General features: G+C 43.0%; 1 protein-coding gene across 1 annotated transcript in view; it reads right to left on the reverse strand.

The window, feature by feature from the left end:
- Positions 1-10048: 10048 nt before the first annotated feature.
- The window catches only part of WIPF1 (WAS/WASL interacting protein family member 1), a 37635-nt gene continuing 23095 nt past the window's right edge, over positions 10049-24588 (reverse strand). The window contains exons 5-8 of the mRNA XM_063162168.1: positions 20534-21095; positions 17911-18123; positions 16170-16283; positions 10049-14856 (exon numbers count right to left, since the gene is read on the reverse strand). Of these exons, the coding sequence (XP_063018238.1) occupies positions 14801-14856; positions 16170-16283; positions 17911-18123; positions 20534-21095 (945 nt within the window). The 3' untranslated portion in view covers positions 10049-14800. The remainder of the gene's footprint in view (positions 14857-16169; positions 16284-17910; positions 18124-20533; positions 21096-24588) is intronic.

A 24588-nucleotide genomic window follows, 5' to 3' on the forward strand; every position in this document is an offset into this window, starting at 1 on the left:
TGGCCCTCAGCCTCCTACTCCCGTTCCAACTTTCCCCGGCAGTCAGAGCGCTTAGAAACACAACCCCGTGTTTTCCACGTGCCGTCGGTTCCACAGATCTGACCAGTCACTCGTTTCCCCAGTAAAAACTAAAGACTGGTAATGACAGAAGATTCTCTTGCAAAAAACGAGGACGCAGCTTTCTCAAGGCTTTCCCTTTGCACTGCAATTGAGGGCACAGCAGTTCCGGCTGCCCTTTTCCTGAGAGCTAAGCCAGATTCTGCTGCTGCAGAGACAGGAGGAGTGAATTCAGTGTACCTCATTCTCCCCTCCTGATCAGACTAACCAGCTTGCCTTACTCGTTAAGTGGCGGCAGTAGGTGACCCTCTGGGAGCAAGGCAGTATTCCCGACTAGTGGAATGTCAACCAGTCTGTGTGCTCAGTAGCTTCCCATTCCAAACTTCCAGCAAAAAAAAACTCAAAAAAACCCTCAAAAAACTTGCAAGGAACTTCCAGGAAAAAAAACCAACCAAACAAATCCCCAAACCTCTTTCCATTTCAGGTAACACCCAAAAAAGACCAAAACAGAATGGAGAATTATCTCAACCAAAAAAGATGTGATTGACAATTTATGAAGCATTGTGTCAGATACAAATTCTTTCCATAGTCAGTTGTGTTCACAAGGTCTACTGTTGAAATGCTTACCAGAAATTTATATTATATAGCAAGAGCAACAATATAACAGAAATAACAGTTAAGGGGATTAATTGGAAATAGAGTTAAGAAAATCCTGTTAAAAATGCAGACAGGGACAGAAACTTATGGGGATAAACATGGCAGCTAGAAACTCTTAGAAGATAGTACATTGTCTGCTTTAAATTTAATACTATCATATATCTGCTTTAAATTCAATTTAAAGATACTGGTGCTTAAATTTTATCTTTCTGTACTAGTAGTGTCTACACTTACTAGAACCTCAGCTGACATGAAGCAGCCATGTCAGTGCTTGACTCCTCACTGCCTCTCATTCCTGTCTACATCCTGTCCCAAATCTGGGCCCACACAGCCCAAGCAAAAGATCAGCAAGGGATTATTCCAAAGCTGTGCCAAGGTTTATGATGTATGTTTACAGCTGGAAGGTGGTGCAGCTTGTTGGGTAACACTCACCCACTGGTAACGTTAGGGTGAGACTTTGTTTTGATGCAAACACTAATAAAGAAGATTCTTTTGTTAATTTTTCCACTGTTGAAGTTTCTCTGCTTGGCACCTGACAAAGAGCACTTTCAGACTGATTGGGATTTGGTTTTGGAAGTACAGTATAATAAGGCCTTTCTGATTTTTTGGCTGTCATTCATTCTTTCCTATAGACATGACACCTTAGAGGGATGTGCTTTGGGGAGTACCAAGGGAGGAATACCAGACCATGATAAGAACTCTTGGTAAAAATGCATGCCTTCCCTTCTCTTGAATGCATTTTTTCCCCTTTGAAAAGATCATTAGTGCTTTAGCATTTAATAAATTATTTAAAATACAAGAATCTTTCAGCTGTTTGAAAAGAGCATACATTTGGCTGGACAGGCTGCTCATTGACTGCTATTGATATCCACCAACCACCAGCCTGATTTCCCAAGGGATCAGCAGTAACAGGACAGAGCTCTGTTTCCACCTCAGCTCTGGCATACACAGCGTGCTAAATCAGGTAAGCACACTTGACCCGAGTCTTGTGTCATCTTTGGGGGAACACAAACAAATTAAAAGTGTAATAGTTAAAAAAAGTAAATAGTAAACAACCTCAAAACCCAGAAAAAGTAAAATACTTGAAAGTATGAAAATGTAGTATCAAAGGCATGTGAAAAAATACAATAAAATTATTATATCTGCTGTCTAAATACATGAAGCAAAAGTATATAAATAGGGCTTAATATGGCATATTTCCTCTTGCAGATTTTAATCTTTTAAACCATACTATAAGCAGCCTAGCAACTATCTCTCATTGACATGCAGCATCTTCTGAGATGAACAAAGAAGAACATTAGGGTCTTACCCCTTGCCCTGTTAAGAAACATGAAATTATTATTAACCAGACTGTACCATCAGAACAGCACTGTGAATAACTCAAGCACCAGATTACAGGACCAGTTCTCCACTTGTCTGGGAAATGTTAGGAGCATGGTTTTCTGGCTTTTTTCAGTCTGGATAATTAGCAACGATAACTTAATGTTGAAGTCAAGATATCTTTCTAATGCAGTATTCAATATACAGGATACTCCTGACCATATGCCAAGACCAAAGGGCAGTATTTTCTTACTGCTTGACACCTCCTCTCTGCTCCCTCAACACTTAACCAAACCTCCATAAGTGCTTTCTTTGAGCCACATTTTCTCTGGCCTTGAACATCCCCTTGTGTTCCATTGAGCATCTTTCTGTTCCAACATCCTGCCTTTATAGTAGAGTTTAGTTTCTTTTTCCTTGGAAGATCTCTGTAAACTAAGGGTAACAGCCATGGACATCAATTCTCATGGAGTTTCACCCAACCCACAGAAGTATCAAAAAGCCCCCATGTATTAATTTAACACCCAAACATAACTACACCCACAGCTATAACAGTGCAAATAATGCATGGGAAAGGCAAGTTTTTTGTGTACAACCTCCTGGGAGGACAGGTTTATGGAGGTCATTAGCTCTTTATCACAGCTACCCTCTACCACTGGCAACTCAGCTCTGGCTGTTGAACTGTGGATCACAGAAAACACAGTTACTGCCATTGCAAAGCCAAGCCTTCCAAAAGCCACTAAACAAACACAAAACTGCAAGCTGTCCCCAGAATTTTAATTCAAACCTCTTGAGCATTCCCTTAACATGACATAACATTGTATAATCATTAACTACTCTCCCCCTTGATTTTTGTTGTTTTTCATTCAAATTGGATGTTTCCATCCACTTTTGTGCCACCACTTATGTTTCCATCCACTTATGTGCCACCAAAGTTGTCAATAGATGATATGGGAGACAATTTCTGCTTTTTGATCTGGGCAGCAGTTTAACCATTGAAAAGCAGATGGAGCAAGCACTACATGAGTCATCCTGTGGCTTTCATCACACTCATTTCCCTGCAACAATTACACACACACAGGTGGGCCCACACAGGAACTGCGAGAGGTTCACTCTCAGTGACAGCAGGTTTCAGACAATGTCCCTTTCAAGGACTGGCAGCGACCACATAAAAACATTTTACAAAGGCCTACAACTGAGCCACCTTGGAAAGGTTTCCTGGGAAGCCACAAATGCATCTTTGTACTCGGTGTGAAGGCTACTTCACTGGTAAACGTAGCAAGGTGTGAAGTCTACTTCACCAGTAAACTCAAGCACTTGTTGCAAAACCCGAAATTATGGGGTATCACAAAGAAAAGCACTCAAGAATTTACTGTAAGCAAGTACATTTCTCCAGTTTGTTTCAGAAAACACTAAAATTGGATTTTTAATTTTTTTCTTCTAGAGAACTAGCATGGAAGTTGTAGTCAAATTGTTAGGGTGTGGTGATAACTGAGACAACCTTGCCTTACAGTAGCAAGTGTCAGGTGAGCTTCAAAACAGCACTATTGATTAAAAATGTGGAAAATTCTCTAAATTACCTCTCAGTGGGGTATTAGAAAAATATACCTTTTCCAAGAATAGAAAAAAAGAAAGAATACAGAATACGAGAAGACAAGAAGAATGTCAGCAAATGCATCAGGATGAAATCTGTCTGGAAATTTACAGACAGCTGTGCACCTTGTTTTCAACAGCATGGAAAAATCCAGGTACCAACACAGTAATTGCAGCAATGGATAGAGACATTAGCCCTTCTTAGGTAATCTCCTTATCAATCACAGGAAAAATACTTCCTCAATGCTCCTTGGCTATTGACAGTGAGCCACGCATTATATGAATATTGGATTTACACCTACAGACAATGTGGCTTTGTAACTCCAGTACTGGAAAAAACACCCTTCTCTTACAGCTCATTGCTTAACAAGTAAATGGATTATATAATGCACAAGGCAGGACCCGTGCTCAACCTCTGTTTTCTTAGCTGACCCCATCCAAAAATGCATGTCTAACTTTGGTTATCTAAAACTGTAGTCCAGGGTTCAGAAAGTTGGTTGGTTTGTGATGTCTGCTGTCCTACAGTTGTGCATAGGACGTGCAGGAAGGACATGAAATGCTTATCAATACCTAGATGTGTCTGGTCACTTACACTGACTCACACGGTTACTGGCAAATAAACTATAGTGCACAATACACATATGGTTGATTAAGCAACAAGGGAAACCTGAGGAAAATTAATCTGTGAACAGGAAATAGGCCCCTGGATTGTGTCTCTGGAGGGTGGTGTCACACAAAAAGCATTTGTCCCATGAAAGAATTTCTAAAACTTCTGAGGCTTATATAGAAAAACCCAACACCTGAGAGAAATTCTGAGTGTCCTTAAAGCAATATAACACAGAGATCAGGAGAATGCCATATGTTACTCATAAGCTTAAGCTTGTTAATACAGAAATTATGAGGGATGCATTGGGTGTTTACATTCACCTCAGTTACCTTGGAATACTTTTGTAAAAGATCTTCCTTCTTAAGAAAGCAATTTATCAGCTCATCTATAATTTCACAGTTGTCCACCTCATTATCTGCGTTGGTTACGGGAACTTAATTGGTATTTTTCACATAGCATCTTTTGTAAGACAGTGGTATGCCCAAGCTGGTTTTGAAACAGTGTTTACTGTACTCCACTCATTCACTTCCACTTTGTTCTCTGGCTGAGACAATTCCACAGAACTGAAGGTGCAATTATAGCCTTCAAAATACTGTATCTGCCAAAAGAAAATACATGAAGCTAGTACAGACAAATTGCAGAAAGTCAAACTAAGACTTCAGCAATAATTATGTATGTTCAGGTGTGTTGAAATAGACTGCTCTAGAAATTAAGCCCAGTAAATATTGTGCATGGTGAAATTCACCTCTCTAAAGCAAAAAATAAAGAAAAGTTCAAGTTAAATTATATGGAATTAAATAAAGTTCAGAACAACCCCATGTGATTTTAACACTACAAGTTTTTTTTTTCTGAAACTGCTTTCAGGGAAGACAAAACAAAGTAGAAGAGACCTCCCAAACATACAAATTCCATCCTTAATGCTAGGGCATCAACATTTTACTTGGCTCAGCAAGAAGGTAAGTTGCTAAACTCAAATGCAAGTACTCAAAAATTAGTTATGTAGTTAACCATACTAACTGGGGAAAAATATGCAAAAGTCAAAGAAAAAAATCATTATTTCAACTTAGAGATTACAAATGCTTTAGCTGAAAAATCATTATCAAGTTTTTTCCATTTGCCTCATATTATGGTTAGAGTTGTACCTAATGTATATAGACACTTAAACTATTAAGTACTTTTATAATATTTATATTATAGTATTTTCAAATACTAACAGAAAAACAGTATGGGGTGAAATTATTAAGAACAGAGCATAAGAGTCACAGCTCTTCCTCAACCTAAGAAAACCTTTTCACTCATTTTGGCATAGGCAGCTTATTACTTACATGTTCTCGGTACTCTGAGTGCTCAGTCCCTGGAAGACCACTCAAATTTGGCCTGAATCCTCAAAACCACCACCAAAAAACCAAACAAAATCAGGAGAGCTATTAGTGCTACACACAAGTTTCCTTAGCAGATGCTGCTAAGGAAAACCATTAAACCATTTTGCTTAGGAAAACCATTTAAAAGCAAGCTGCAGTGCATAAATAAGCTGCTTCTGGTGTGTGACCCGCTGCAGCTGTTGCTTATTCAGCAAGAAACTGATTAGTAAAGAAATCCCACCAAATATCCCACTCCCCTAAAAGACCCCAGCAAACCAACCCAAACAACCCACAAAACCTATTTTGGTATCACAAATTAAAAGCTTTGGAAATATTTTCAGAATATGACCCACATCTCCATAAAGTCTCTCCATATACTAAGTTTGCATTTGTGGTCACATCACTATTTTGCAAGCCCCTATTTATTACTTACACAAATACAGCTTAAATGTTGTCCATCAAATGTATAGATTGAAGTGCATTGCCTCTTGTGATAGAAATCCAATAGTTTTTTTGTTTATTTATTTCATATTCATTTCATCGCTACTAAATCTTTCCTGCTACTTGTTTCACAGAACTGTATTAACAAGCCCTCTTCTTCCTGAATTGTCCAGTAGAAAGCTAGTATACCTTCTCCTCATTATATTCAGCAGTTTGTCACTACATTTAAATTAATGGCCAGCAACAATACAAAGAACTTCCTTTCTTAACTCTTTGAGTAAGAACTGATTTTAAGACTGCAATATTGACAGAGTAGCTTCCTTAGAGCTCTCTGTTACTTCCACTCAGCAGTTCAATTTAAAAAGATATTTTGTTTTAATTCTTAGCTCCTTCTCCAGCTGCAGTTAAATAAACAAACAAACAAAAGAAGTTTAAAAATATTTTTTAAAAAAGCTAAAGACTTGGATTTTTTTAGGTCTAATAGCATGCTGCTTTCTGTTGAAGTGCAGTGGAGTAGTGAGGTGTATTACTCTGTTGCATCATTTTAATGCCAGTACAGGAATGTGACTTGCCTAAGAACTGTGTGACTGCGTGAAGAGTCAGCCGGATGCACCTGCAGTGAAACCGCGGTGGTGAAAGAGCGCGTAGCGTTCCCGAAGCGCTGCAGTGCGCGCCGGGCCGGAGGGACCCGAGGAACGGCGCAGTTCCAGCTCCCGCCACGGGCAGCAGGGGCAGCGCCGGGTGCCCGCGCTCGGGCAGCAGCGCAGGGCAGGCGAGTGGCGGCTGTCGCACGCCGTGGAGCGGCGCTGAACGCTCAGCTGGCCGGGCCCGGGCACGGCGACACCGCGCGGCCACCGCGGCACAGAGAGAACGGCCGGGCTGCGGCTGCGTCCCCCTGTGCCCGCCTGCCTGGCTGAACACACACACACACACACACACACACACACACACACACACACACACACGCACACAAGGCGTCTCATTTTCTGATGCACGCTTGGATGTGGACTAGACACGCTTCCAGTTAAAAAAATACATTTTCAATTCCTGCCCTTGCTCACAAGTGGCCATATGTAAGAAAGAGGGAGGAATGAAGGTTCTGGCACATACGGTGATTCTCTTAAAGCACACAGCAGGGTATTGTTTCTAAATAAGCAATAAACTGGAGCAAACACACCAGCCCCGCAGTTGACTGGCACTTGGATGAAAGCACAGCAGCAGTCCTGCAGGCACAGCTCAGGAGATGAAAGTATCTATTTAGAGGAAAGGATCATGTATCTGTCTGATTTCAAACAAAGGCTCTCAGGTTTCATAAGGCACCCAAGCTCCTGGCAAAATAGCAGAAGTGAAAGTTTCTGTTTTCAGTAAGGAGGGGAAAAAACTTCAACAGAAGGATTTCAGCAGTTTGCAGTGAGGGCTGGTTTTGAGACAGCACAGAAAGTACTGATGGGCTCTGCAGTCCCTGACAACAGCACAATGATGTTATCTACAGGTACACTAGTTCCAGTATCAAAATACCAACGACAGACTGGGGTTTCAGCCTGGACTTTCACCCACAGCCTTTACCTTGCTCTCTTCAAATTGCTCTGATTGCTTCAGCTGCCTTTGGCTCTCATGGCTTGGTAGTGCTCAGCCTTCAGATGCAGGGGCTCTGCTGCTCCACAGGGCACACGAGGGCTCACCAGTAACTCTGAATTTACTAAAATTTCTGCTAGAAAGGAGAAGGACAGGAATGACTCATTTTCACATCCCTGTATACACGAATGCTTCCTTCAAGTTGGGTTACACCCAACACCCACTGCTTAAACAGCCATCTTTGCATCAATACAAAAACATTTTCAGAGGGGAACTGGTTACCGGCCTTATTGTGTACAGTGTTCACACCAGGTTGGAGCCAAAATTTTTTTGCATATAAAGCACATGCAAAAGGTAGCCAAAGCGGTCCCCTTTGAGAAGGGCATAGCACAGTAACAGAGCCCTGCCCCAACTACAGGGAGAGATCACCTGTTCCTGTTTTGCAGAGAGAAAGGATGGACAGCAACCAACAGCCCTCTCTGTCCACCTTTAATTTAGAGGTGTTTAGGCAGAGGCATCTCCTGTATTCCAGCAAAAAAAAAAGAAAAAGAAAATAAATAATAAGAAGAATCCCATTTTGAAAATGAGAAATTATCTATGTAGCCTAAATCTCAGCATTCTTTAAAAAAAAAGCTTTTTTATCTGCAGGAAAAAGAAGAGTGGTAATAACAAAGAAGAAACATGATGGGAATGATACGAGCCTTATTGCAGCATCATATAGACAGCTTTCATGATAGATTGCTATTTTACATTTTGAATGTACCTTTTGCTGAAGTCATACATCATAAGCCACAAATATGTTTTAGGATTAAAGAAGAGATTATCTGATGTTGTTCTTCAGTAGACAGATAGATATTGGACACAGGTAATGTTAGCAGCAACCACCCTATTTATTCTCTATGTTTAATCAAAATATTTTTGTGCAAGTCATCCTTTCCTCAGGATTGTTTCTGTACCTGGACTGCTGTTGAAATCTTGAGATAAGGTTAAGAGCTCAATTGCCAATCGATCTATTTCATTAGTTAACCTAAATACTATATTAAGTGTTTTACAGAGATGTTTGGGCCAATATTTAGTTCTGACATCAGTAATTTGCTGGGACTAAGTTACTATGTTCAGTGTGAAATGGAGTCAGACTGGGTGAGAGGGCAGAGTGGAGCAGCCTGTGCACAGGAGGCAGGAAGGTCACTGGAAACTGCTGAACCACGATCAAAGGAGTTGCATATTTATGTATGTGCTGTGTGCAACACAGGAGCCTTCCTGCAGCTGCAGGGAGCAGTCAGAACTGTTTTACAGGGTAGCCCATGGGTTTCTTTTAAATCAACAGCATTTTTTGAGTTAAATGAAGGAAGGACTATGTTGTGGTTATGACAAGGTCACAGAGTGCTCAGCTCAGTTCCCTCTTTCTGAAGCCAAGCAAGTGGTTTGATTTCTTGAAAACTAGAAAAAAAACCACGATTTCTTTGGTAAAACGTGCCACAGACAGTCCTACTAGCTGATGGCCAGATTCATACCTCTGTGTTCTCAATCAAGGCTACTGCCACTGACATCTGCAAAGGTCTCACAGCCTGCTGAGCCAGCTCCTTTACAGCTCACCAGCTTCCCCCACTCTCCACCATGGTTTCTCTGTTTCTATGGGCCAGGCATCAGGATTGCTGGGTCTGCAGGCTACACAAGGGTTGGTGGTCTAAGAAAGTGCTCTTTGTCTCAGTCAGTCTGTAAAATGAAGGTATCAACAAGCAGTCCCCAGAGACGTCAAAGGATCCGCAACTTGCATGAGAGTAAACCTGACGTTTAACTCTTTGCAAGACAGATGAATTATAGCACACAGCTTTTTAGCTTTCTAAATGACCTTTCTAGCTTCTGAGAAGAAGCTGGAAGTGCAGCTTGAATTTGAACCTCCTTTGGACTTTGATAAAAGGGTCTTTCTTTGATGAACCTAGTCCAAATTATCTGAATAGCTTAATGTATATGATAAAGAACAGGGCTCCAAAGTCAAAAGGAGGGTTTGTTTCCTATTCTCTGGCAGCTTTCTGCCTTGTGAGTGGAGACACAATAAATAAAAATCTACACTTACCTACAGTGATTTTCCATGTCATCTTCCCCTGCCAAGTGCCTAGCTTGCCCTGCCAAGAGCCAATGGCCACAGCTCACCCAACAGCCACGTACAAGTACAGCATCACAAACCACTGGTTTTCAATCATTCTTTATCCTAAAGTAAACTCATTATTTCTCCTTATCTGCAATTGTCCTTCACTGTATGTAGGACCAAAGTCCTCTGAGAGTTACGCTGTGCTGCTGTCCCATGGCAGACAGGAGGAGGGGAACAGCTCACCCCAGCTCCTGCCAGGCTCACTGCTATGCTCCTGCTAAAGCCAGCAAGTGCTTTTGTCAAAGAAGTAACTGTGTTTGTCCTCAATGTAACAGTCTGCACCAACAATTAAATAAAAGTAAAATTTATTTGGTATAGGACAGAAAAATAACAAAATCACTTACAAAATAAAGGTTAAGCAAAAAAATTCACAGAACCAGATTAATATTTTATAAAAAGCTCAAACTTTAAGCATCTGATAGAAATGTTACTTTTTGCTCAGCCTGTTTTATGTTTTATATTGCCCTCTTGTGTGGCTTTGGAAGTCCAAATTTAGATGTCTTCCTCTGCATGCATTAGTTTACACTAAGGAATATTTACCACAGACAAACTGTATTTCAAAATGGCAACATACATAAAAGGTTACTCCCTTAAGACATGCTGTTTCCATTTTTGCTTTTTACATCTGCATACCTACCTGCTGCATACTCACTGAGACCATACACACATGCCCTGCTTCTGCCTGAGTTATTCCAATACTCCCCTCATTGCCAATGCTCCAGTTTAGATTTTAACTGAATGGTCCAAACACATCCATCTTACAGGCTACAAGATCCCTGTTTTCTTCCAGTGTACATGAAGAACCATTCCATGAATTTGCCCTTAAAGTGCTCCTGGATATCTCAGGTGAGAGATTCTCCTTATTTTCTGCTGAATACCGCTTGAAAGATGAAGGCTCACACAATCTGTGTCCCGTGGAGTCGATGTACCGCTGTGTCAGGTCCTTGCACCCAGCAGTGAGACAAAGGTGTTCACACCACTGCCACGTGGAACTCCCAAGTGCACATCTGATACCCTATTTTTTACTCTAGTACTGGTAACAACATTCAGTTGGCTTTTATTTCCTTGGGCAATCTTCTCTTTTCCAGTGTCCTGTGGCCAAAGGACCCTCTCTAGGTCTCTCAACATTTGACATTCTGCTTAAAATAATCTGTTTGATCACTCAGCTCCATTCTTTATCTCCAAGGCAAAAGAGCACCGTTCCTATTCCCATACTTCTGTACAGAAGATTGCTGTGTTACAAGACATGTGATGCATGATAGCAGTTTAGCTCCTTTATCCCCTGCTCCAAGACAGATCTGCAAGTGTCATGCAAACAGTTGATGCTGCAAGGAGAAACTACTGCCCAGTTTTTCAACTGACAATATAAGGAACTTCTTTCACAGTGCTGTCTTGCAGAAAAGAAAAAACAAACCTTATGATTCTTTTAGTGTTGGGAAATGCTGGATTTTAAACAAGAACTTTGCCATGTTATTTATTTCATTTTTAGAAATAGACACTTCCTGAATCACAAGCTGAGTTTCCTTTAACAACTCTGAACATTCATCACTGTGACCTCTTCTCCCAGTGGCTGGTGCAGAAAGTCATAACAAACATAACACATGCTTTTCTTCCAAAAATATAGAGCAGAAATTATTTTTACATGGTACAAAAGTTATTCTAATTTTATTTATGGAGTTGAATGAAACAAAAACAAACATCCATGGCTGTTGTCACACAGTGCAAGCCTCAGTGGTAACGTAAGACAGGTTGAGGTGTGAGGGTTTATAATACAATGCCATTGAAACAAACCCAGCAAATCTTAGATGCAAGCAGTGAATCCAATTTACTTCTGTAACCTCTGCAACCACACTGACTGAAGTCAGCTGGGCTGCATGGACAGCAGCATCAGACACTGGTTTTGGGACAGGTCTGAATTTTGAGAGCAATACCAACAACTGATTGTGAAGCCACCCAGTGCCCACATACACCTCACCTGCACACTGATCCAGTGGCCTCTCCACGCACTGAGCTCCACCTGGAGTTGGCAGATTGAGCACACAACCACAGCAGGGCTTGGCTCAAACACTGTAAAATGCTACTGTCGGCACTGTGTACTTAGGACCTGGAAGAGCAATGTCTATTAATTCTTCTACTGAGACACAGAAAAATTGACTAAAAAATTCATAAGGCACCATTGATTCAACCTGTTTTGTATTATTCTTTTTTAACACTTCATAGTGAAATAAATACTTTAATACTGATCATATTGTAAATAGCTACTGCTACATGAAGCAATATATTGAATGATAAAATGCTGCATTGTTCTGGAATATATCTAGGGACTTTTACAGCAAAACATATAAGTGGAAATGCTGTTGTTATGTGAAAAAAAATGCTCTTTTCTGCAGTATTAAGCTATTTTACATGTACGCCAAACATCTATTCTGAAGAGTTTTCTAGAGTAAAAAATAATTTCTAAAACCTAAGCAGCTCAGGATTCTTGGCTTGTTAACCTGGGGCCTTTTACATAGCACATTTTAAAGTGAAACTGAAGCTGGTTTTCCAAGTCTTTGGTAGTGGTTCAGATTTCTGGTCAAAAAACCTTGCTGAAACGATCAAATACAGGATATTTTGAATTATAGAGAGTATTGGAAGAACATTGGGCAGCATTTTCATTGACTTACCAAAGTAAAACAGTTATGTTAGAAGCAGGTAAGTTATAAAAAAATATAATTTCTGGAGGGCTGGGGTTTTTTTTTGGCTACATAGCTATTTGGATATTAACAAAGATTTGGCAAGTCAAGGTACTGAAAATATTGTATTCTTAAATTCAAACTGTTGTTCCTTATAAAAGTATTAAGTGCTTCTGTTTTAAAATATGAATACAATAATTTATCCTTTAAGTTATTAGCCTAAAAATCTTATTTGGACTTCTATTCACAAAATAGTATCCCAAAGAGACAGGCATTTGAAGTGACATCCATAAAATACATACACAAATTCAGCATTGTGCCAGGTTTGATCCCAAGGTGCACCTGTCACACGGAGGTCCCACCAGTATCTGTTTAAGGAACTCTTACAGCCACGATCCTGCAATTGGATGCAGCTACATCCCTGCGCCTGCGCATTTCATTGCAGGTTCACGACCACAAACAGTAACTACAAATAGGTCACTAGATACAAAAATGTAAAAAACATGCCGTAAAAATGCTGTCACAGCTAACAAGATTCTGTAAACAAACACTGAAAAGACCAAATTAAATTTGATCTGGCCAAATCCCACTCTAGTCTCATCTCCTTCAATGTGATTGCCAGGCAGAAAGCGGATCTGCCCCTCCCTGCTCACAGACAGAGCAAAAAGCCCTATTCACAGACCTTTCAGCAGGGTCCAGACTCTCTTTGGCTACATTCCCCAGATTTTCAAGGACTGACCTCATTCTAACCACAGAGTGTACTTAGGATATCTCCCATGCTAGAGAAACATTTTCTTAACCTACATGACTAGTTTCTATGTTTTATTTTGGGTTTTTTTGAGCAACACCCTGTGAAGCACAGCTGCTGACACAGGCTTGGTAGGGATCCCAAGGAAAACACTGAAGAAACATACTGCTGATGAGACTGAGAGGATATTTTTCAGAGGTCCAATTAATAAAGAGCTATCATTGACCACCAATATGTCAAACCCAGAATTATAATCTTCCTCTAATTTCCAAAGGCATTTTATACACACTTAGACCCACTTGTAAAATTCACTCATACAATGAGCTCTTTTCTCATACACAAAATTCAAAAGCCATTAAACATATTAACCACTTGCCACAATGTTAGAATACTTTACTCTTTCTTCTATCATAAGCCTTGCAGCTCTCTGTAGAGATTCCTTTCAGCAAAGTTTGAAAGGACAAGCTTCATAGCCAAATCTTTCCATTTCTCTTGAACCAATGCAGACAGCAAATTTTGGATGCTCCCACTTGAATGTACAACCCCCAAACTCCTCTCACAACATCAAAGGGCTTTCACCGAGGAACATTTTTGACCTTGGCCGCTCTACCATAATGGAAATCAAACACAAACTCTCTGAGACTCGTCACCTAAGTGCCAAGAAGCTTTTTAAGTCAAACCCCATCATTTAGTTGTACCAAAGAAACAACTGGGAAGCAGTCTGTGGAGCACTGGCACTAGTGATGCTTTACAGGAGGCGCCTGTAGCTACAATAATTGCTGTGTTTGCACTCAGACTGCCTTCTGAGGACTCCTCGCATGCGCTATCAGGCAGAGGGCGTTACAGCAATCCAAGGCACAGATGACAGGATGTGGGTTGGTCCACATAAGAGTAGGACAGAATTAGGTCACAGAACACGTAACAATATTAAAAAATAGGAAAGAGGGTTAAAAAAATATATTTTTATGCTGATGAATTCTTCACTTGTGCTTTTCTTTGGAAGATTCTCTGAAGATAAAAACAAGGCCAGGGACACTCCATCCTTGAGGCAGGATGTGTTGTGCATTGTTTAAGATTTGCTTGACTAAGCTGAAGTAAAAAAGTTAAAGACGAACTCTTTGTCACCATGTAGTAGGTCTAAGGCTTGCAGAAGCAGATAGGCTGAGTTAGGCATGCAAAGAAGGATCCAGGGGACTCTTGGCTACACTTTTTACCCAGCAACTGTTTTTTTAAGCATCAAATACTTTATCATTAAAATAATACAACTACTGTACCCAAAGTGAATGAAACAGCTTTGTTCAAGCTCTATCAAATTCAAAGCCAGACTTCCCACGGAGCTCTCCAGGGGGCAGGGTTGGACATGGTAAGCATGATGCACCTACATTCTGTAGGGTCCACAAAATGCCTGCAGTTTAAGCAAATAAAAGTCAGAGCTTTGAGCAACTATAGTCCATAAGCCACATCTATTACTTCTGTAATAGACTGAAGTTTGTTCCAGCTGACAAGCCAAAAGTGGAAATCAATCAGGACAGACAACTTTCCAGTCATGTGGACAGGAGAGCTGACTTGAAGGAAACTTGAGAGCAGATGTCACCCAAAGATGGGCCAGAACCCATTTCACCTTGGGATAGGCGGGAGCGGGGGGGCACCTCTTTCTTTTCGGACAGAACCACCTGAAAGAGAAAGAAGGGTTTTTGGTGTTACTCCTCCTGGAATACTCCTTCTTTTGAAGGGGGAGTTTACATCCAAGCAAATAATTCAGTAACTGTTGAAGATCTACTAATTTTCATGCCTGGCCATTAAAAAAAAAAAACAAAACCAGCAAATCTTTGTAGAGTTCCTGGTTTGTTTATTAAACAACATCAGAACTTCGAACACTGTAAAATAACGTTTTTAACTAACGCTATCCCAAATGCCTGGAAAGTGTATGTATTTTGATCTGTTTTCCCCTTCCTAAAACAGACTGCTGGTTCCTGTTAGCCTTACTAATTTATGTGAACACACAACTTCTCAGTGCTACTTGCCATACGTGCAAATCTCAACAAACTGGCAAGCTCTAAACACAATAAAATTTCAAAGCTCTTAATGTTTTTCCCTGTATGAAAATCTTCACATCAAACTCACAAATGAAAACACAAAAAAATGGACATGTTACTTTGCCTTCCTTTGTGGACTAATACAAATGGGATGAAAGCTAACAGGGCAAAATGAACAGTCAGAGACTAACAGGAATCTCTGCCTCAAACTAAAACTTCATCATCTGGAAACAGGAGAGAAGCATCTGCATATACAGATGATTACATGATAACTGTGAGCCACCAATGTCACTGGTTGTAAAAGAAGCAATTGATCCTTGGGTGTATCAGGCAAAATACCACAAAAAAAAGATAGGAAACGTTCATGCTGCTGTAGAAGGAATGTTTGAAACCTGAGCTGGAACAGCATGTAACACATTGGAAAAGACAAAAACAAACATAAGTGTATACCTAAGCAGCTCTGCTAATCAGAGAACATGGCTTGGAAGCAGAGTGTAGTACATCCAGATTTATTCAGTCCAGCAAAACAAAAACTGAGAGGAGGATGTGACTGTTGTCTTAAAAAACATGAAGAGTTTAACACACAAGAAGAGAGGAACACTAAACTCAAGGATGATGCTGGCACAAAAATAAATGGCACAAAAATGCATTAATTTAGATGAGAAATGAAAAGAAAGTTCTGAGATATTTTGTGGTTCTGGCTGCCTAGAGCAGAAGGGCTGACTATAATGGTAGAGTTGGCCACTTACAGTACATGTTTCAACTTAAAAAAACAAAATTCCCCACTCAAAAAGTTTTAGAGGGCTTGTACCTATGAACTTGCATTTAGCTTTTCCAGTGTGGTGAGGAAGGATGACCAGACTGGTAGCCTGAGAACTCTGGAAACCTCATCATCCAGATTCTTCCCCATGCCCTTGATTTTAGGACAACACACTGAAATTCCAACTTACCTCTACTGTCATTTCTTGCCAGTTTACTGGGATAACTTCTGTTCATGGGTACATATGGCTCTGGAGGTGGCAAATCGGATATCGGATGAAAAGAAAATCTGCTTTCCCATTCATCTGAAAAAAATCCCATGCAATTTACTCATTAGTTTTCTGATATAGCTTAGGAAAGTCAATTGACACTGACATCATGTTTAATGCATGTTTTAAATTGCAAAATGCTTACACAGCTGCATACTGAACCAGCATTCTCTTAGGAAGTCAGGGAAGATGATGCTTTAGGTTAATTTGGGAATGAAAATTTCTATCAAACCGATATTTGCCAGTTTAATGCAAAATTACAGATCAGGAAAACAGCCACAATTCCACTAAAATAAGTCTTACTCTCCCTTCCATGTATAACAGATCTGCTTTTTTAACACACACACCTATGTGCTATCAGAACTGCCTTGTTTCACCTACTTCAAGACAGTATTTTGCTCCTGGTATGGAATTTACCAATATTCAAGTGTCATTGATATACCAAGCTCAAAAGCATACTCCCATAAGCACTGTTTCTTCTCTCTTAGTATTTATACTGGAAGAAGAAAAATACCCATTATGCTAAAATTTATGACAGAGAATCCTGCATATAACTAGTGTCAAAAATTGAAAAATGTATAAATGTATCACTTGAAGCTATATCTCTTTAGACTACAGGGGCCCTTTTGCTGTACTTACTGAGTCTATAGAAGTCTAAATAAAGCAAGCACACCAGTTTCTTCATTGAAATAATAGGAAATGTCCCAAGAGCCCTGTTCTGCACCAGATTTTGAAAGCCTAAAGAAGAAAGTGCAGGCTAACTTAAACTTTGTTATTTCTTCACTTGCTTCCTTCAGGACTTTGCAACCATAACTTTATTCAGATATTGCTGTATTTTACTGCATAATGTAATGAACAGCTCAGTTAGTTCTACCTGGCATTTGTACATGTGGTTATTGGCTGGATCCAGTTTCTCTATGTTTACTTCCAATGGCTGCGATCAGAAACCAGTGTGTAAAGCAGCTGCATGTTCTGAACCCTGCAAATGGCTTGTGTAGGAAGAAATGTGCCTGTGATCCTTCTGCCTTACCTGATGTGTGAAGATGTTTTAAAAGCCTGAGTTATAGTTTCATTTTCTGTTTGCTTTTTTCTAACCTTATAAATGTCAGGAATACTAATTTTGGCCTTACATAATTAACTGAAGGATTTATCTGCTCTACGCAAGTAGAAAACAATTAAAAAGAAAAGCATGATGAATCTTTAAAACAGCAATCTTGGACCTCATCTTTTTAATAAACACTAGCAGAAATAGATACTTGACATTTTCAGCAATGTTCTGACAATCTCTTCCCTCATCTGTTTTTCAGCCTTTGAGTCATCGAACTTGTTCCGACTTCCGAAGTGTCAGTGTAGCTGTGGTTTGAATGCATATTAGAGCTGAAACAATTCCCTTGCTTTTTTCAGGGAAAAGGGTTTGAAAAAACTTTTCAAAGGGTTATTTTGGAGACTGTATTGATGACTTTGCAATTCTGCTCTATGTACAGCATATTTATTCTGTTCTTACTTGCCAGGGTTAACTGAGACCCAAGTGACACCTCTGTTGGTCAGAAATCAAAGGCTGCCATTAGAAACAAAGTCTCTATCCCAAACCTCCTTTGAGGTATTAGGGCCAAAAGCCCCTACACCTTCTCTGCGGAGGGCAAGGAGCAGGGAGGTGGCTCACCATCACTGGGATCCTGGAAGCCGTTTCTGACAGCTGCCGAGGGCGGCGGTGGCGGCGGCGGCGCTGCGGAGCCGGGCCGGTCGGGGGGCAGCGGAGGCCGCGGCCCGGCCCTCGGGCTGTCCAGGCCTGCCCGGGACGGCAGCTGCGGGGCGCTGGGCAGAGCCCGCGAGGTGCTTCCGTTCCTGCTGATGGGGGGAGGCGGTGGGAGCGGGCCTGGAGCAAGGCAAGCAGCAAACACACAGATGCTGTTAACACCAGGGGTTACTCTGCCAGTGGAAAGCCCCTGCTGGCATCCCAAGGCCTCCTGCTAATAAAAAGGGTTGCTTCAGGACCCAAGGGGTAATGGCCCTCAGCACCCACTTCCCTGCTCTCCAGGGATTTAGTGCTGATTTGCAGAGTACAGCTCAGAGAGCAGGTATATCTAAACATAAACACACTGCAGTGTCCACACTCGTATTCCCCTCAGTTACAAAAGCCTCCGTAAAGGTCCTGGCTACTTTTAAACCACTCTAAATTAACAGTGGCCACACCAAGCAGAAGTCACAGCTGGAATTCAGGGTGCTGTGGAGATCCAAACCATAACACATTTCCTTTTTATGGACCACTGCAAGGCAAGAGGACATGCAGCAGAAGGCACCTGCTACCTTCAGAGGCTCTCTGTCCATAGGGGTGGTTCCCTCTGGGTGCGTGGTGCCCACAGGGGAGCTCTGCCCGGGAGTGGCCGCGTGAAGCAGCAGCTCATCAGCTCACTCATTTACAAACAAATGAGCTGTATGACAGGTTTTTCAGTAGCTGGAGCATATCCATCTCCCTGAAAGCTGGAAACAGACCTCACACATAGACTGACATTTCCAGTGTTTGTGTATCTGTAACTGACACGGACGTGACAGGTCAAATATGAAGGCACAGCCTACGTAACACAGACCCAGGGCTGCCCTGAGGGCAGGGGAAGGGCGCTTCTACAAGACAAGTAAATAAAGACAGCAAAGCTGCTTCTGCCAGGGAGAGAAGTGCCCATGGTTAGGACACAAGAAGGTGAAGCAGAGGGTGTGGAGAGTTATGCGTGTTCAAAAGTCTCACTACCTCTGTTTGGGGCAGTTGAGCAATTGACAATTATGTTAATTTTCAATAAATGCTTCCCTGTCTCGATGAAATCTATCTACAGACATGCACTTTGAAAAAGAGAGCAGTAGATACTGTGTCTCCAGCAAAAAGCATTGAAACATTTCAAGAAACAAGCTGTACTTTGTGCATTTTTGCTCCCCTTCTTATTTTACAAATTACTGAAGTTTGCCTTCAGGAAATGGTTTCAAAAAATGAGAAGCATTCAGCAACTTTCAGAATAGTTTTGCTTGCTCTCTCTAAACCTAGCTAAACTCCACTGTCTATACTGAAATACTGCAGAATAGGTGCATTCATGTTTAGAATGTACTGCTACAACTTCCTTCTACTTACTGAGCTGGAATTGAGCCAAAAGAAAGTGCAGGTTTGCTAAAACCATCTGCCAAAGAAAAGGGTCAAGTAGGAAAGCAATGGTGGCAGCCAAGGCCACCACAGAACAAACTCTTAGAGTGACTGAATAATTGCAGACACTCTCTGCAACTTTGACCCATCAATTTGGTCAATTGTAATGGGATTTCTTTGATTTATCTACTGCAGGCTGCACTAGCATTGTACTGTCCTCTAGGCTGGCAACCAGCTCCACAAAGCACAGTTACAGAGCCACTGTTTTCTGTACAGCTGGTGTTGGAGCTCCAGACTGGTTCAAGGATCTGGAAAGCAACACAGCTGTCTGTGGGAGCTCCCATCACATTAATTTCTCTTGTCTAGGAGTAGGCAGGCTAGAGATGATTTCTGAGTTTATTCCAAAGGATGAAATGAAAAGGCAACTCTATGGAGTTTCCCAGCAGTATCTTCTGTGCGATGCTTTTCTCCACCTGTTACAGGGTTTGATTGTGCCTAAATTCTCTCATCTCAAGGGACACCTATCAGGTATCAGAGAGCTGAGTTATGAGGTGGAATTCTTAAAAGTTATGAACAACAGTTGTCACAGAGGACAATGTACATTATGAAATTGATCAAAGGAGATGATTCTACTCTTAGTCTAATTTGATATGTACATACGGTAAGTAATAAGTGCTATTACATTTAACAACTGTTGGCCAGGTCCTTGATTAAAGCTGTTGTATTTGACTGTGCTCGTGTCTCTGAACACGTAGAAGGTCAGGTTCCACAAACCTGCGCTCGTAAGAATGCAACCATTAACTCACACTGGTTGACTCAGGAAGTCAGATGCTGTCACTTTACCAGAAGCTGCTTTGCATCAAAGAAGGTAATGGGGAAATCCCTTTGCAACCCTCTCAATTACAGTGACTATAATGAAAGTCACCAAAATCTATAAAAGCACACGTGAGCACACTGGTGATGCACTTTGACTTTCCTTAAGCCACCCTGACACCCACACACCCTCACTTCCAACTGCAGAATTCCTAGTGCCTAACAGGGATGTCATCCTGGGAGGTGTTTTTTCTGCACGTGAAACTGGCACGGGCATGGCCAAAGCACCCTCTCCCCGGGCCACCTATCCCGTTCAAGCCCCCTCTCCCCTGTCCCCGTCCCCTACCTGAGCGGCCGGGCGGGTCTCTGACGGGCGGCGGCGGTCTCTCTCCGGGCGGCGGAGGCAGCGGTCCGGAGCGGCCCCCGCCGGGCGCCGGGCACGACCCCAGCGAGAGGTTCCTCTGCGGCAGCCGCGGCATCTCGTCGCCGCCGGCGGGGGCGGGCGGCACCGGGGGCGGCCCCGGCCTGCTGGGGGGCAGCGGGGGCGCCGGGGCGCCGAGGGCGGGCCGGGGGGCGGCGGGCACGGGCGGCTTGCTGTTCTGCGGCGGCGGCGGGGGCAGAGACGCCTCCCGGGCGGCGGGCGGCCGGTGCCCGGCGGGGGGCGGCGGCGGGGGCGGCGGTTTGTCCTCGGCCGGCCGGCCCGGGGTGGGCGGCAGCGGCGGCCGGCCCGAGAAGGGGGACGGCGCACCGGGGCCCGGCTGCCGGAGGGGCGCGGCCGACCCCGCGGCCCGGCTGCCCGGGAAGGGCGGGGGCGAGGGCCCCAGGCTGGGCTGCCGGCTCAGCCCGGGCACCGGCGGCGAGCCCCGGTTGTGCAGGCTGGAGGCGATGGGCCGGGGCGTGCTGGGCACCGGCGGCGGCGCCGCCTCGGGCTTCGAGCCGGCGTCGGGCCTCGGCGGCGGCACGCGGCTCCTCTGCGGGTCCGGGGCGGCGGTGCGCGGCCCCGAGGGCGGCCCCGGGAAGCGCGGCGGGCCGCTCGGCGGGGAGAAGGGCTTGGCGGCGGCGGAGCGGCCTCCGGGCGGCAGGACGGGCGGCCGGCCTCCCCCGGCGTCTGCGGACACACGACAGGGAGTATCAGCGCCGTGGCACCGGGGCCGCGGCTCCCCAGGGTCTGCGAGCGGCCAGGGCGCAGCCGGGCACAGGACACCCCTGCATTGAGGCTCAGCCCCAACGCCGGTACCATTGGGAAACCGCTCCAGGGTACCGGGTGACATCCTGATATTGCTGAGGAGTCACGAGTTAAGTGGCCACAAAGTAATACAAGTGATGCAGCCATCATACACCAACCAGTAAAACGGGAAGGGAAGAAATTGTGAGGAACAATACCGAACAGCATCAACCTGAGAGCAAAGAAATCTCAGCCTTTAAATTACATTTAACAACAAAAGGTCATCAAAAAGCTCTTTTCAGCCCTTTCTAGTAGCTGTGATCTAAGGATGTAGTTGTGCACATCAGGAAGAAGGCAGCTGGCCTTGCAGTTCACAAGTACTGCTCTGCGATGCCAGGAACTTTTGTATTAATACAAGTTCCCAAAAATAAACTGTGATACAATCGAAAATATCAGCTCTGAGAGACTGTTTTGTACACATGTGCTGGAAAATTATGTTAGGCTATAAAATATGTAATATTTGTAACACTCTACAATCTCCATAGCATAGTCCTTCTTCAACAAGTATCAAATCCTATGTCCTTGAACTTAAACTCAGTGACCCCAGATGTCCTCGTTTAAAGGGGCATGAGGCTTGGGGCAGCTGTTTTGTCAGCCAGAAGCACACTCCAGACAAGCCTCCATCTGCAGTATGTCTACCAGCCAGCTGCGATGCCTCATGCACTCCCTAAGCAGCAAATCATGCTGTTGTGGAGCTGACACAAGTACTTTCCATTTGGAAAGTAGATTTTTTTCCTGGTGCACAAGAAAGAATTAGCCTGGATCCTTCTCTGTTCCCCTCTTGTCCTGCACAGCCAATAGCTAAGGCAGGATGTAATTTGCCTGACTGTACTTTGCAGGTAGCCATTCAACACTACCAAGATCTTTAGCTTTCATCAATACAAGAGGATGGGTGGAAAGGGAGTCTAGCTTCTCCCTCATAAAACCTAATAGTAAGAATAAAACAAGATTCAAGCTGAAAATTACATTTCCTAAGAGCCTAGGATATTTGATGGCTTCCTCAATCCCAGCATGTAATTTCTTGCAGTGCTATGAAGGCTTTAAGCAATGCAATTTTTTCACACTGGAAATTCAAGGTCTTTCTTACCGGCATCTCGATTTGCAGATCTGAGCTTTGGCATTCCTGCTTGAAAAAGGCCTCCAAGGCCAGGTGGTCCACCGCCACCAAAGCCACCACCACCAAAACCCCCGCTGCTGCCGCCTCCTCCAAAGCCACCGCCGCCACCTCCACCAGATCCTTTGGGTTCTGTTGGGAAAAGAGATCCCCCATATTAGTGAAGCAAGACTGATCCTGCCAAGTCACCTCTTTCATTAGAGTAATGCTTGTAGCTGGGGGAAAAATGGATCAAAACACACAAGGTTTGGTTCATCACAGCTGCCATCATCACCACCACCACTGCACCGTGGAGGAGCTGGTGCAATAACCATAATAACCATAGCCTCTGTGTTATATCATGCCATCACTACTTTAGTCTGCTCTAGACTAGAGAGCACAGGAAATTGCTGCAGAGAACTTGGAGCTGAGCATGGATGGGACCTCTGAGAACATATATAGTCTTTGTTAGCACCTTAGTTGCTTCTTCCTGTTTCTTTGTACTTTTGCTCTCTTATCCTTCCCCTCCACTTCTCCATAAGCAGAGACAGAGCAATCTCATGGGAAAAAGGGAAGGAAGGAAGAAGGCAGAAGGTCCCTCCTCCTGAAGGTGTCTCTGGGAATCACTGCTGGGAATGCACAGAATTCTCTCATTATTCATGATATTGCAACACATCTACTTATTTAAACAAAGCCTAGTAGCAAAGGTGATGCCATTTCTGTAGGTTCAGAAGTGCAGTGACAGAATCATTAGCTGTTAATGTTTCCAACAGGCAGGAATTATTTTATCAGCCCTCTCCCTTTCTCTCCCATTGCTCTCTAATGTCCTTATTTCTGCTGTGACAACTGAGTTGCCGAAAGTAAAATGAAGTGTTTCCACAACCACAATACATGGAACAACCTTATTCAGAGCACCACTGCAAAATCAGCAGGTGCACAGGTTGGAATATCTGTGGAAATCAGCTCTCAGATGCTGGGCCACAAAGGCACAAAAATCACTTGCTTAATTTCTTTGAGTCCTGATTTCCACAAGTTGGCATGGGTAAAATTTTCACTGACTTTGAAGTAATTAAAACCTATGGATGAAAAGCACTTCTAAAAATTTCCCCAATAAAAAAAGGAAGAGTGTATCCACAGGGGAATGTTTCACATTATCCTTCTCTTTCTTAAGCATGTCAGTTCAGTTCGGCTCTGACTCAGATAGGGTGTGAACCTCTGGAGAAATGCTGCTACCATGGTTTAGTCTTTCATCATGATTTGTTAATTCATGTAAATAAGATAATAGGCTGCATCATTTTTCTCTGTTTACCCCCTCCTTTAATCCCCTCCAGCTCATAATAGCTAGAACATGTAACTTCACATTCAGAGATAATTTTTAAAAACTGTAGCTAGCTGATTGCAGAACTGTATCTAATTTTTTAAAAATTATTTTTATTTGGTCACACTCCTCTGGGCATTTCCTTCTTTTGCCATCATGTTCCTATCACAGTCCAGCCTTTAATTGCAAGGCCAAACCTAGACTGAGGTGTATCACATCTGCTAATCAGTCTGTAGAAGTGTCTTTTCTCCTTTGGAAATTAACGCTGTTCCTCTCTCAGCACAGGCCTGTGTTCCTCACTCTTCTCTTGTTTCTGTTCTGCCTTCCCAATACTTTTGCTATACAGGCTTCTCTAGCCTCCTCTTGGCAGCTGCCAAGATGTGCTGTGACACACAGCAGCAGCACAGCTGGATAGAGACCTTATTTCCATTCAGGTAAGCACTGCCTTGTGCAGTACTGCTGGGCTATCTAAAAAGATAACAGCCCTGAGTCACTCCAGGAGGGGCAAAACTGCGTGCAGCAGTGACACACAGGTAGAGCTGTGGCTTCTGGCTTGGGTTTTGCTCTAAGTGGTACTGGAGCCAATGGTGTCATGCCAGGCATGCATTTATTCTTATATTGTTTATGCAAAAGTAGAGTCTGAAATTCCACTTCATTCCTGTCCTCTCCTCAGTCCTTACAGGGTTTTGTTTGCCTGATCTGCTGCATGTCCTCAGCAGAACTCCTAGTAGGACTTGCATATTTTTCTGATATAAGCAAACAGGA

The sequence above is a fragment of the Melospiza melodia genome, chromosome 8, assembly GCF_035770615.1.
Source record: "Melospiza melodia melodia isolate bMelMel2 chromosome 8, bMelMel2.pri, whole genome shotgun sequence".
Lineage (NCBI taxonomy): Eukaryota > Metazoa > Chordata > Aves > Passeriformes > Passerellidae > Melospiza > Melospiza melodia.